Genomic DNA, 15,136 nt, shown 5'->3' on the forward strand with positions numbered 1-15,136 from the left:
ACAAGGTCTCAAGTGTGAATGGGGAGGAGGTGTTATCATTTCATTTGGTGTTATCCCTCACACACTCTCTCATACTGGTCACTGAAAGTTCAACATGGCACCCCATGGCAAAGACTTCTCTGAGGATCTGAAAAAAAGAATTGTTGTGCTACATAAAGATGGCGAGCCCATGGTACGCATGCTATTGAGAGCACACAGAGCCCTCTCTGTTGGCATGCGTGCCTCAACCAGAGTCGTACTGCTGCTTTGAACTGCTGGCACGATCACGCTATCAGTTCAAAGTTGTGTCGGAGCAGAGGATAGATTACTCCTCAATCCAACATTCACTCTCCTAGGTTCCTAGACTTCAGGCACTACAATGAGTCCAACTACTAGGGATATGAATATTCACTGCTCCCTACACCCATAATCCCACTCACCTCTTTGCACTGACGCTGGTGGTGAGAGGTAGGGAGGATTATGGGCGTAGGGAGCAGTGAATATTCATGTTGTTAAATACCAGCAAATGTGACCACCCAGCAGTCGGCTACCTGCAGCAGCTGGGCGGTCACATGTGCCGCTATTAAAGAGAACGATTATTCACTGCTCCCCAAGCCCATAATTCCAGGTGTGTGGAGCAGAAAATATGCCGGCTGCTGACGAGGTGTGACATCATGCACTGCGCTATTTACACGCTGAAGTCAGTTGCCAGCATCGGAGGAGGACATTGTAGGAGTCTAGGGAAGGTGGGTATAATAGTTTTGTTTTTTACTGTGTGCAGCGTGATGGGGCATCATATGTACCTGGATGTGGCCAATATAGGGACATAAATACCAAGATGGGGTCATTATGGGGACAATCTATACCAGGATGGAGGTACGATGGGGACATGTATACCAGGATCAAGCCATGATAGGGATATCTATACCAGGATGGGGACATCTTTACCAGGATTGGGCTATGATGAGGGCATGTATACCAGGATGGAGCCATGATGGGGATATTTATACCAGAATGGGGCTATGATGGGGACATCTATACCAGGATGGGGCCATTATCCGGACATGTATACCACAATCAGGCCATGATGGTGACATCTATACCAGGATGGGGCCATGGTGGGGACATCTATACTAAGTTGGAGCATTGATGGGGATATCTATACCAGGATGAGGCAATGATGGGGACATGTATACCAGGATGGGGCTATGATGGGGACATGTATACCAAGATGGGGCTATGATGGGGACATCTATTCCAGGATGGGGCTGTTTTCAGCTTTGAATTATATACAGTCTGACATCAGAAACAGACTAACTGATGACCTGAGTGCTGCATGTGTTGCTCTCAAACTTATAAAGTATGAGCCAAGGTTAGACAAGTTATCAGCAGGCATGCAACATCAAAAATAATAATTGTTCAAAAGCATGTCAAATGCTTTTAAAGTTCTGTTATTCAGGTTAAATTGCCCTGTTGGCATATCGCAATAAATAATTGGGTTTTGAGTTGGAGTTTGGGCACTCGGCCTCTGAAAGGTAGGCAATCACTGGCCTAGGATATAAGAAGATTGCCACCACCCATGAAATTAAGCTTCAGCACAGTGATCAAGACCATATAGAGCAGTCATGGCGGACCTTTTACAGGCCGAGTGCCCAAACTGTAGCCCTAAACCCATTTTTTTTTCCGAAGTGCCAACCAATCCTATTTTATAAAGAATTGATTTTAATCTTACCTTTGCAGACTTCTCTTCTCTTCAGCAGGGGGCATCACGCTCTTGCTTACCACACATTGAAGCTGAGCCCCTGCCCTTTCCAGACACAGCAGTTGGATTGATCTTTCTGGAAAAAAATTGCAGCATATTAGACAGACATTTTAGCCTGGAATGCAATCAGATGTCACCCTGTAATCCACATCTACATTTCAAAGTCTGAACATCTTGAAATCCCATAAAGACATACGAGTTGCTCCCCTCCCCTTCAATGTGTAGTTATGTCCCCCTTCCTCGGCCACTTCCTGGTAAACATGTCCCCCATCCTGATATATATTTCCTACATTCTGGTATATTTGTCCCCATCACGGCCCCATCCTGGTAAATGTCCTCCATCCTGGTAAATGTACCCCATTCTGGCATGTTCCCCCATGCTGGTAAATGTACCCCATCCTGACATATTGCCCATCCTTGTAAATGTTCCCTCATCCCGGCATGTACCCCATTTCTGGTAAATGTTCCCAATCCTGGTTAATTTACCCCCATCCAGGTAAATGTACCCCTTCCTGGTAAATGTACCCTATCGTGGCATGTTTCCCCATCCTGGCATGCATGTTTCCTCCATCCTGGCATGCATGTTTCCCCATCATGGCATGCATGTTTTCCCCATCCTGGCATGCATGTTTTCCCCATCCTGGCATGCATGTTTTCCCCATCCTGGCATGCATGTTTTCCCCATCCTGGCATGCATGTTTTCCCCATCCTGGCATGCATGTTTCCTCCATCCTGGCATGCATATTTCCTCCATCCTGGCATGCATGTTTCCTCCATCCTGGCATGCATGTTTTCCCCATCCTGGCATGCATGTTTTCCCCACCCTGGCATGCATGTTTTCCCCATCCTGGCATGCATTGTTCCCCATCCTGGCAAGCATGTTTCCCCCCCATCCTGGCATGCATGTCATCCTCCCCCATGCTGGCAAGCATGTTTCCCCCCCATCCTGGCATGCATGTCATCCCCCCCATGCTGGCATGCGTGTTCTCCCACCCCATGCTGGCATGTGTGTTCTCGCACCCTATGCTGGCATGTGCGTTCCCCCTCCCCCACCCCATGCTGGCATGTGCGTTCCCCCACCCCATGCTGGCATGTGCGTTCCCCCACCCCCACCCCATGCTGCCATGTGCGTTCCCCCACCCCATGCTGCCATGTGCGTTCCCCCACCCCATGCTGGCATGTTCGTTCCCCCCAACCCATGCTGGCGCTGCCCCCCCATCCCCACTTTGGCACAGCCGCACATGAGTTATAAAAAAAAAAAAAAAGCAACACACAACTTACCTTCCTGCACCCGCTCCACCGCTGCGCACCGCTGGGTCCTCAGTTCCCACGCGGCCAGCAGACGACGCTGGAGCCGCTCTCTGACGCTCCTCCGTCTCCTAGGCAACACACCTGCAGCCTGGGGGAGGAGGAGTGTCAGAGTGGAGGAGAAATGTCTCCTCCGCTCCAACACAGATTTGATCTGCCGGTGCGACTGCACTAGCAGACCAAAGCTGCAGCATCGGGCGACAGCACGCGTGCCAGCAGAATGGGCTCAGCGTGCCCCTGGTGGCACGCGTGCCATAGGTTCGCCATCACTGATATAGAGGTTTAACAAGACAGGTTCCACTCAGAACAGGCCTCGCCATAGTCAACCAAAGAGGTTGAGTGCATGTGCTGTACCTCACTGCCAAAAGTTGTATTTTCAAAACAGATGTATGACCAATGCCAGCATTGCTACAAAGGTTTAAGGGGTGTATGTCAGTGCTCGGACCATACGCTGCATACTGCATCAAATGGTTCTTCCAGAGATGATGCACAAGAAAGCTTGCAAACAGTTGGCTGAAGAGCAGACCAATGACATTGATTACTAGAACCATGTTCTGTGGTCTGATGAGATCAAGCGTGTGTAGCGACAACCAAGTGAGGAGTAAAAAGACAAGTGTATCTTGCCTACAGTCAGGCATGGTGGTAGGAGGGTCATGGCTTGGGTCTGCGTGCTTGGTGCCAGCTGTAGGGTGCTACAGTTCATTGAGGGAACCATGAATGGCAACATGTACTGTGACATACTGAAGCAGAGTATGATCCCCTCCCTTCGCATTCCAACATGATAACTACCCAACACACCTCCAAGATAACCACTGCCTTGCTAAAGAAACTGAGGGTAAATGTGCTGTACTGGCTAAGCATGTCTCCAGACCTAAACCCTATTGAGCCTTTGTGGGGCCTCCTCAAATGCAAGGTGAAGAAGCGCAAGGTCTCTAACATCCACCAGCTCCGTGATGTCGTCATGGAGGATGGAACAGGATCCAGCGGCTCCTGTGAAGCTCTATTGAACTCCATACCCAAGAGAGTTAAGGCAGTGCTTGTAAATCGTGGTGGCCACACAAAATATTGACACTTCTGCCACAATTTGGCCATTTTCACTAAAACGGGCTTTACACGCAACGACATGGCTAACGAGATGTCGTTGGGGGTCACGGAATTCAAGACGCACATCCGGCCTTGTTAGCAACGTCATTGCGTGTGAAACGCAGGAACCACCGTTAGCGATCAAAATTACTTACCTAATTGTTGATCATTGACACGTCGTTCCTTTCCCGAATATCATTGCTGCTGCAGGTACGATGTTGTTCATTGTTCCTACGGCAGCACATATCGCTATGTGTGACACCGCAGGAACGAGGAACATCACCGTACCTGCAGCCACCCGCAATGAGGAAGGAAGGAGGTGAGCGGGATGTTCGGCCCGCTCATCTCCGCCCCTCTGCTTCTATTGGGCAGCCGCTTAGTGACATCGCTGTGACGCCGAACGAACCGCCCCCCCCCCTAGAAAAGAGGCGGTTCGCCGGCAACAGCGACGTCGCTAGGCAGGTAAGTATGTGTGACGGGTGTTAGCGATGTTGTGCGCCACGGGCAGCGATTTGCCCGTGATGCACAACCGACGGGGGCGGGTGCTTTCACCAGCGACATCGCTAGCGATGTTGCTGTGTGTAAATCCCGCTTTAGTGGTGTACTCAATTTTGTTGCCAGTGGTTTAGGTAATAATGGCTGTATTGAGTTATTTAGAGGACACCAAATTAACACTGTTCTAAAAGCTATACACTGACTACCGCACATGGTATCAAAGTGTCAGACCTTCAGTGTTGTCCCAAGAAAACATATAATAAAATATTTACAAGAATGTGAGGGTGTATTCAGTTTTGTAAAATACTGTATATGCGAATGAGAAAAATCACAGTCACACCCCATCCCTGGTGCCAGGGTGGCCCACATTCCTTTATGCCAGGGAAGAAGACTTTGTGATAAGTCGCCCCTCACAATTTTTACACTAAGGCCCAGTAGTCTACATGACTTAGGTCACCAGACGGTGGGGCGTGATTATAATTGTTCCTAGTATGGACACCCCCATTTTTGGGTTCAGAGGTGGTCCAAGCTTTTTGCCTTTCATTGGTCAGAGAATATGTCCTTTAACACTGTTTCCAATCTACACAGGAAACATGGCTAAAGCCGCAGACCATCAAGGAGCAGGATCCCAGCACAACCAACCCAGCAATGCCAAGAAGCAAATTTCCACCAACCAGCGGCCACGATTCAACTACAACACCGGTGGCATTAATGGAAAGGAGATTCGCTTACGGAAATATTAAAGGGTTTTGAACATTCCTATGAGACCAAGGAAGCAATCCCAATAAAAGTCTTTGCTTTGACTTGGAATCTCTGGAAATTTTTGACCACAGAACTTTGCCGAAGTGGGGAAAAAAGTAGCAGAAGGGATTTTTGCCACCAATATGGATCTTTTGTATTCCGGAAGGTATTTTCATCATTCCTTTCCCCAACAGAACTGTATTACGTCTCTTGTCTACTGCTTTGGAGACACCAATTTCTTGGGTATCGGTGGAGACTCTTGTCTATTTCTATAGACATACCAATTATCACTTGGGTACCGGTGGAGACTTTTGTTTTCTGCTATGGAGATAATTTGGGTCCCGGTGGAGACTCTTGTCTTCTGCTATGGAGATACCAATTCTCACTTGGGTACCGGTAGAGACTCTTACTTGCTGCTATGTAGACTTGACCGACCATTCTGTTCCATACAGTGCCTGCTTCTTTTGGGATATCCCAATAATCTTCAGGCAAGGTGGATAATGTATCCAAAAACCTTCGAAAAATGTATCAAATTCTTGTAGATTCCTCGTAAAATTTGTGCGACTTTTGTATTATCACCGGATTTTTCCGACTGTTGTATTCTGCCAGCCCAGAACTAAGGAGGGCCTTGGCATTGACCTTAAATATTGGGCATTATGGGTATTACTACGAGAAGAAACATTTACCTGCCTCCGTGTCGGAGAGCACGCAATCCCAAGATGATGCTTGCAGCATCTTACTTATGCAATGGACTAAGAACCCAGAGGAGATGACGTATTAACTTGTTGGGTAAAGTGTGGGCAATCATGGGCCGAATACCTCTGCAGGGTCTTGGAAACTTTGGTACTATGCAACATTACTAGAACTTTTCTGTGAAACATCTGCTTTTTAGGTCTAAGTGAATAATGGATCACAATATTAGCCGGGTGGTCTAGTGTAGGATTATGCTCATTTTGACCCAATTTACTCATACATTGTTTTCCCTTTATACACACATTTTTTAGCTATTATGTGAAAAATTGGCCCAGGGGGAAAGTGGACAAACCTCATAATATGGCAACAGATTCTTCAGTTGGTATAGTTTGGCAATGAGTACTTGAGTAGGGCAGCAACATTGTCAATGCTTGACTTTAGTAGGTCTAAACCACCCTAGACTACCAGGGATATTATTATTATTATTATTATTATTATTATTATTATTATTATTATTATTATTTAAGACTAAACCACCCTATATCACCAGGGATATTCTGGATTAAGCCCTGAACCACCTTATATTAATGACTAGGTTTCAAAGTATTTAAGAATTAAGTGGAAAATTTGTCCATAATGACCTGGGAAGGGGGGCCAACCTCAAAAGTATGGTGGCATATAATGCAACTGGTATACAGTATTATCTAAACCACCCTATACTGCAAGTATTTCCTGAAATAGCCCCGAAACCAACCTATATCACTAGGAATATTAATATCTTACATGCCCTTTATCACCAGTGATTTTCTGGATTAGCTCCTAAACAAACCTATACTACCAAGATTATAATAATTGATAGCGAAGCCACCTTATACCACTAGGATTTTTTTTTGTTTATCCCTAAACCACCTTATGGCACCGGAAGTATTACTATTATCATCAAACCACCCTATACTGCAATGGATTTCCCCTAAACTACCCTCTTCTACCAGGAGTATTCATATAAATATCTAAACTACATTATACCACCAGGAGTATTCATATAAATACCTAAACCACTCTATACCACTTGGAGTATTCATATAACTACTGACACCACCCTATACTACCAGGAGTATTCATATAAATATATATACCACCCTATACCACTAAGAGTATTCATATAAATAACTAAACCACCCGATACCACCAGGAGTATTCATATAAATACTTAAACCACCCTATACCACCAGGAGTATTCATATAAATACTTAAACCTCCCTATACCACCAGGAGTATTCATATAAATACTTAAACCACCCTATATCACCAGGATTTTTGTATTAACCCTTAAACCACCAGATATACTACAACCTTGTATTATTAAAATCTAAACTACCTTATACCTCCATGAGTATTAATATCCAGACCAAGCTATACCATCAGGTGTTTTGTAATTTAGCCCTTAAACCAACTTATGCCACCAAAACATTAATATTATCATCAAACCAACCTAGTCTATTAGGGATTTCATAGTTTTTCCCTTATAACACCCTATACCACCAGGAGTATTAATATCAATATCTTAACCATCAGCCCTAAAGCCTGCTTTACACCTTACAATTAAGCATACGATATCGTATGCGATGTGACACGCCCCCATCGTATGTGCGACACGTTCAATTTGTTGACCGTGTCGCACAAACGATTAATTGCCGTCACACGTACTTACCTTTCCATACGACCTCGATGTGGGCGGCGAACATCCACTTCCTGGAGTGGGAGGGACGTTCGACGTCACAGCGACGTCATAATGTGGTTGGCCAATTAAAGCGGAGGGGCGGAGATGAGCAGGATGTAAACATCCCGCCCACCTCCTTCCTTCCGCATTACCGGCGGGAGCCGTGGGACGCAGGTCAGATCTGTTCATCGTTCCCGGGGTGTCACACACTGCGATGTGTGCTGCCTCGGGAACATTGAACAACCCGACGTGCAAGTTTTAGCAAATGAACGACGTGTATGCGATGAATGGTTTTACGTTCAATCGCAATCGCACGTAGCTGTCACACGCTACAACACCACTAACGATGCCGGATGTGCGTCACTTACGACGTGACCCCGCTGACACATCGTTAGATATGTTGTAGCTTTACACCATCCTATATCACCAGAAATAATATAATTACCATCTAACCCTCCCAATCCCATCAGGAGTATTAATACCTAAACATAATACCACCTTATGCCACTAATAATATGAATATTAACACCAAAAAACACTCCATACCACCAGGGATTTTCTGAATTAACGCCTAAAATACCCTATGCTACCTGAAGTAGTAAAATTATCACACAAATCTCCCTATATCATGCTATACCACCATAGAAAGAGGTTGTGGGGTTTAGTCTTGAGGCTGGAACCCTACACAGATAACCCTCAATGAAGTATTACACAAAAGCTTTAAAATTAATAGGCTGGATGTATAATAAATGGATGGACTGTACTTCTTAAGCAGTCAGCCCTTTTAAAATTAACATTTTCCTCACATTAGACCATAAATTCTATTAATTGTGTTCTCTAGACCCCACTAGACCACCAGGGATAATATTTAATAAAATATCACCTGAGTAATAAGTTATTTTAAAGAATTTTAGACCATTGTAAACCGATGTGTTTTATTATAAACAACTAAAAAAAAACCATAATCAGGATCTATATTATCCAGAACCAGAAATCCTTACAGTTCTAGCCCTTTTCTAGTCGGAAGGGAAATAAGGGTTACAAACATTTTTTTCTTCTGTGTCTGGATCAGAACTTTGTATACTTTGTACTGATTATTTTTCTGTTGACTGTTTTTATATAAATGAAATTGGAATAAAATAATCTCGGTCAGATGAGTGGATGGATTTTTTTTTTGTTTTAAGTTGTTAACTCTACATTCCTTAAATGTATGGTCCAAGATTAGAAATGGCTGCTTTCTTCCAGAAACTTTACCACCACAATGATGAAAAATGATGTAAAAGAAAAACCTACAACAATGGTCCAACCTGTGGCAATTCGGATGTCACAAAACTACAGCTCCCGCATTATCAGGGCATGCTGGCAGTTGTAGTTACACAACAGCTGAGGAGCCACAAGTTGGAAAACACTGGTCTATAGACCAAAACTATATCTTGATGGGTATAACGTTTCTACGTTATCTGACATTCGTGTAGGTCTGTAAGCCGAGACCTAAACCTCAGCTTAGTACCGTAACCCTAAATGGAGGCAACTATGCTCCCAATAAAATCAGTGGGACCACAAACACCAAATCTCAATGAAGCCAATGAAAACCAATAATTCGTTGGGGGTCTTAGTTGGCTGCCTTTGACCCAGAACATCTGTGGAGCATGCCAGAAGATGTTTCAGGGGTCTACATACCCTCCCAACTGTTTGTGTGGTTTCAATTAAAACTAGAAGCTCATAACCAACCGTTTTAGAAAAATATCCAACTTTTTGTAAAAAGCAAGGTCCACAGTAATGTCCAGGTCCTATACTGAGCATCACGGCCTATGGTTAGATGGCTACTAGGGAGAATCCATATTACTTGGCCTTGATTAGCGAATGGTAGATAGGCTTGATGATAATATGGAGATGAAGGGAGTTGTCGATCAGATACTCTGAGGTCCGTTTCTGCAGATCAGCCTGGGCCAGGAAGTCAGACACTTCATCGGTGCTCTGGTGGACACTGTAGACGTGCTTCACAAACACCTTCCCTTGCTGTCTCCTCACTCCAACCAGTACAGTCTTTTGGAATGTGACTCCTGCAAAATCAAGACCGCTCATGGCCGACGTGACCACCAGTCTTGGCCTTCCTTCTTCAAGACGATTCGATGGGGAACCACCGGATACAGACTCTGAGTAGACAGGACGGAGACTGACGGGAAGCCAACGTGGAGAGAAGATTGCATTCCAAGTGATCTTCTTAGTGGAGTCAAAGTTGCTTGGGCCAAGTTGAGTTTGAAAGCTGAGACTTCGATCATCCCTGGCGGGGTTGTTGATGATCCATTGGGACCCCCAAGGCAAAGATAGATAATTCCGAGGAATGAACATACTGCAGTTGACCTCAAAATACTTTGCGAGATGTAGAGGAGAAGCAGAGTGAAACTGAAAAGCTTGGAAGAGGAGATCTTGGAGAAAATTTTGGTAGGACACCAATAACATAGACTGCTTCAGGATTTGAAAAAGATGATTTGGAGGAATCATAGGGTACCTGATAGACCTCAGGACCTTCTCAATAATGGACCCATTTGGGTTGTTCCGATTCACCCATTCTTCAACTGAAGTGAACAATTCTAGCTCGTTCTGCAGCACCAAGTCAGATCGTTGAAGAAGAGAAACCATCAGATCCTCACTTATGGTTGCCCACTCATTACTACTCATCACGGTGGAAAGGTTCCAGGCCAAAAACTTCAGGCAACTTTCCTGCAAAGTTTCATCACCATTCCCTAAAGCGTAATGGTACCAGCTTACTACGTGTCCTTGAGTTGACTCGCTGGCCAAATGGGTCTTCATATAGTCAGTGACACCTTTCTGTAGTGCTGAAACGTGGTACTTGCTGGCTAATCGGTGCAGTGGAATGGCTTGATTTAACTGGACTGAGATCTCCCCGCAATAGAAGTACCTGCAAGAAAAGTAAACATATGGAAGGTTGGAAAGTTTTATTCAGTCAGTCGGTGGCTGGAAACCATCAGCAAGCATGGTGGATGCTGTTGATGGATCTTATTGTGCTTAGTTTGACTACATATGACAGCCTGGTTCACTGCACATGAACATCAGTATATAGGTGTTGATAAGATTCGGGCTAGGTGGTTTATAAGAGGCTGTTTCATGCCTTACAGGGGCGGACATATCATTGGTGCAACCGCTGCAGCCGTACAGATGCCCAAGAAATAAGAGGACACATTTCTACCTCCAAAGGAGGAGATATTGTTCATTATGATGAGCTCTTGGGCTACAAAGGGCCCATATACTGATCTTGCACAAGTGCCCTTTTCTGTCTGTGTCTGCCAGTGATGCCATATATGCAAATATGGAGGTCATAAAGGGGGAGTTCCCTATTAAAGGACCCCTCTCTATATGCCCCACTATGGCAGACCTTAGCCTCTTAAGTATTACATGGACAGCCATGAAACCGTATGACAGCCAGGTAAACAATATTTGGCAATAGCAGCTTGCTGATGGTTTCCATTTGCTTCTTATAACAGTATCACTTATACCAGTTTACCACTGAATATATGCTGTATATGTTTTACTGAAATTATTAATCACCTTATGAATTTCTCGAACAGAACGGCACACTCCGGGGGCTCTAGTAGGGTCACCACACTCTTGTTCCCTAGGAGTCCTTCAAAGATGTCGCTTTGGAGGACGAGCAGCAGCTGATGAGTGTGGATGATCTTCACCTCGTCAGAGTTGGTGGTGCGTATGCGTAGGGTGCTGTCACTGGCGTTGCCGTTCTGTAGAAGCTCCTGCAGCCGCTGGATGACCATGGAGGAGTGATTAATGATAGTGGCTGCGGCATCGCCCCCCAAATCCGACTTCTGAGCTGCAAGAGGAAGACAATAGAAGATATATGTTTATATGGTCTGCGATTCTTTTCATATACATTGTAATCACATAACGATGTCCTGCCAGGAACCTTTCGAATCAAGTAATTGCAGTTTCCTAGATGCAGAGTTTCCCTACAGCACACCCGCAGGACAAAAAAGGTATTACAGTGCATTCATATCTTGCCGCCTTTTGCTCCTCTTGTACCCGGAGTATGTTTTTCATTAATTATTATCGTTTCCAGGAAACCATCAATAAGCTGCTATTGTCAACTTCTTATTTTGCTGGATAAATAGTATGTATGGGGTATGTAATGGTTTCCTGTTTTTGGTTATGCATTATTAATATTGAGCTAAGCTACTATGCACTTTATATAAAGTCATTAGGATCAATGAGCAGCACCAAACCTACTTGTTGATGGTTTCCATGTAGAAATTGGTTTTATCTTACTTTTTAAACACTATAGTCACATAAAGTAAAAAAAAAAAATGACAAATCTGTAAGGTGATACCAGATATTATATTTGTTGGCTATAGAACCAGTGTGAATAAAGGTTCATATTAAAATATTTTGGAGTGAAACAAGATAGAAGATGATCCAGTTGATCCCTGACTTTCTGTCAATCATCTCAGTGAGAGCCATTATAGTCAGCCTCTCCACAGACTGACGGAGCTGATAACAGAGAACAACAGATTGCATCTAACAACATAGAAAAACACTGAAATTAGAACTCAATGCCCTTTATAATGCCCAGTAAAAAGGAGGAAGCTGCCCCCTGACCACATGTTCCCAGGGCTTTGAACATTTAGCTTTATTTTGATGGCTGGACAATATTCCAGGCGGCACAATCCGCTCTTCAGCTCGGACTCTGCTAGAAACTCATTTACATCTCATAAGTGACAGCACAAAAGAGGTTCCCAACCCAGTAACCCATGAGCCATGGAGGAGGAATGGGCACCCTCCCTACTGCCCACCACCCCTGGTCTTCTTGTTCCGCTCCCTCACAATTTGGCTTTAAGAGTCAACTAGACGACGTACAAAAGCTTATTGACCATCTATTCACAGGAGGCAACACAAACTCTGAAGCTGCCCATCCAGCCTGTCCCACATCCATTCAGGCTGGCGGACAGATGGCACAATGCGCTGCCGAAGGGATTACCCCCCTTAACTCCTTCCTTGCCATAAAGAGTGAAAACAGCTCCCCATAAAACAAACATTATCTAGTGATACACGATGTATGAGCCCTGAAAAAGCCAACGCCATATTATCACAATAGTGGAAGGCCAGGCCTGTTTTTATATATATATTACACACACACACACACACACACACACACACACACACACACACACACGCATTATCTAATGATACATGATGAGTAAGTGAACCCCCCTAAATCCGGGCCCCTGAAAATGCCATTGTGAGCAACATTATCATAAGGGCTGGAGGCCTAATCATTATATACATTTCTATGAATACATGATCGCTAAGCATAGTTCCATAATAAAATGTATATATCTATACATATGACTGAGAGGCCTTGCACCTGCAATGTACCGTTTCTATGTACACACACACATATATATGTATATATATATATATATATATATATATATATATATATATGTGTGTGTGTTTGTATGTATATATACAGATATAGATATGTATAGATAGATGTATGCATAGATAACGATTTATACATATATACGTGTGAGTGTGTGTGTGTGTGTGTGTGTGTGTGTGTGTGTATATATATATATACATGAATGAGTAAAACAATATACTTCTACATGAATCTAAACACACACGTATGAATATATAGATGAATGTGTGTTTTCACATGTATATATTTTTATCTATGCATACATCTGTGTGTATATATATATATATATATATGTGTATATATATATATATATATATATATATATATATATATATATATATATATATATATATATATATACACATACATACATAGGAAAAGTACAATGGAGCAACACCAGAATACTTAATAGCAGGTGCAAGGCCTCTTTGCTATACTCCCAACTTTGTATATACATTTAAATTTATGTATATAGATGTGTGTGTGTTTTTCATTTATATATATATATGTATATATATATATACACACACGTCAGTATAACTGTCTAAATAAGCAGGCTTGACCAATCATGTACCCACATACATAAATATATATAGGTGATATGTACTGTAGATTACTAAAAGAATTAAATGATACGGACACAAGAAAAAGTGAATTAAAATTTTTAAAAAATGGAGAAAATGCTATACTATAACATGATGTACTTTTTTTTTGTCTTGAACAAACCTACCGATAGTTTATTTACATACTATAAATACAAACAATAACTAAATATAGTTTACAATATAACTTAAAAATAAGTGAAAAAAATCCCCCCCTTCCCTTCACGTATTTTAAAACAGTAATCCAAGGAGATATATATATATATATATATATATATATATATATATATATATATATATATATATACACTGTATATATCAAAATGGCCAGTCTTTAATATGTTTTAACATTAGAAATCAGAAAAAAATATATATACCGTATATTCTATTAGGGTTTATAAAAAGATCTTCCGCAACCCCAATTTTCTTCTAAAAAGGCAAAAAAACTAAAAAGCTATAAAAAAAAAACCTCTACCTTATAACTATTAAAAATGACTTCACCTGCCCAAAGGAAAAAAGTGCCTAAATAGTACATAATGCCTATTAAACTCCATCGAACTGACCCTTTTTCCTGTTATTTATATAAATTAAACTAAAATCAAAAATATTTCACAATAAAAAACAACTTTTTTTTGTTAAAAAAAAATCATTATACAATGCTGGCCACATGATCGTAAAAAAGGAATACGGTTTAAGTGCTTTTTAACGTAGGTAGGCCTATTGTTTAGGGTTGCTGTGACTTGTGGTCCCCCAGGTTGTAGCAGGTAGGCGTCCAATCCTCTTACCAGCTTCTGTAATGAGGAGCAGTGGTACCAGCAGCAGCCACCGCCCTCCGAGGACACGGCGATTCCCCCTCTCCATCCTGCCACCTCTTCTCTGCTCATTTTCTGGCAGAGGACTGGGCACTCCATATTTATACCGGATGCTGGTCCTCTCGGGTTGTCAGTTGTCAGTCATTGGTGCATCTGCCCGTTGTCAGGGGAACCAGTGTTTGTGTTCAGAATGCCATGAACGTTCCATTCTCACATCCTCTATAATGAATGGAACAGAAGCTCCCCCTTCTCTTTGGGGAGATTAAGACCCATTTGCAATTAAAGTGACAGTCCCAAAAGAGCCCATTTAAAGACACATTAACCCGGATCATTTACACATATATATGTAAATTATCACAGGACTCAAGTGTTTTTGTTTTTTTCCCCCAACTTCCTTTTGAAAGAAATGTCTCTCCTACATCTTAGCTACTGTTTTCTCTTTGTCAGTCTTCACTGTAGTTCTCGCATTCTATTCATAAATAAAAAGTG

The 15,136-nt window shown here is 42.8% G+C and overlaps 2 protein-coding genes across 2 annotated transcripts in view; one reads left to right on the forward strand and one right to left on the reverse strand.

The window, feature by feature from the left end:
- KIF19 (kinesin family member 19) overlaps positions 1 to 8,935 on the forward strand; it is a 105,728-nt gene extending 96,793 nt beyond the window's left edge. Inside the window, exon 20 of the mRNA XM_075350686.1 lies at positions 5,216 to 8,935. Coding sequence (XP_075206801.1) covers positions 5,216 to 5,370 — 155 coding nt within the window. The 3' untranslated portion in view covers positions 5,371 to 8,935. The remainder of the gene's footprint in view (positions 1 to 5,215) is intronic.
- BTBD17 (BTB domain containing 17) lies at positions 8,700 to 14,731 on the reverse strand. The gene is made up of 3 exons (XM_075350687.1): positions 14,621 to 14,731; positions 11,352 to 11,628; positions 8,700 to 10,704 (listed from the first exon to the last, which is right to left on the reverse strand). The coding sequence occupies exons 1-3, from the start codon at positions 14,694 to 14,696 to the stop codon at positions 9,624 to 9,626; spliced, it is 1,434 nt and encodes a 477-aa protein (XP_075206802.1). The 5' UTR covers positions 14,697 to 14,731; the 3' UTR covers positions 8,700 to 9,623.
- Between the last annotated feature and the right edge of the window lie 405 nt (positions 14,732 to 15,136).

The sequence above is a fragment of the Anomaloglossus baeobatrachus genome, chromosome 5, assembly GCF_048569485.1.
Source record: "Anomaloglossus baeobatrachus isolate aAnoBae1 chromosome 5, aAnoBae1.hap1, whole genome shotgun sequence".
NCBI lineage: Eukaryota > Metazoa > Chordata > Amphibia > Anura > Aromobatidae > Anomaloglossus > Anomaloglossus baeobatrachus.

What these genes read in the sequence shown, in the direction of transcription:
- BTBD17 (XM_075350687.1), bottom strand. Translation starts at nt 14,696, where the DNA reads ATGGAGAGGGGGAATCGCCGTGTCCTCGGAGGGCGGTGGCTGCTGCTG. An exon ending in GCTCCTCATTACAGAAGCTG is followed by an intron (nt 11,629 to 14,620) that starts GTAAGAGGATTG and finishes TTCCTCTTGCAG; the next exon opens with CTCAGAAGTCGGATTTGGGG. An exon ending in CTGTTCGAGAAATTCATAAG is followed by an intron (nt 10,705 to 11,351) that starts GTGATTAATAAT and finishes CTTTTCTTGCAG; the next exon opens with GTACTTCTATTGCGGGGAGA.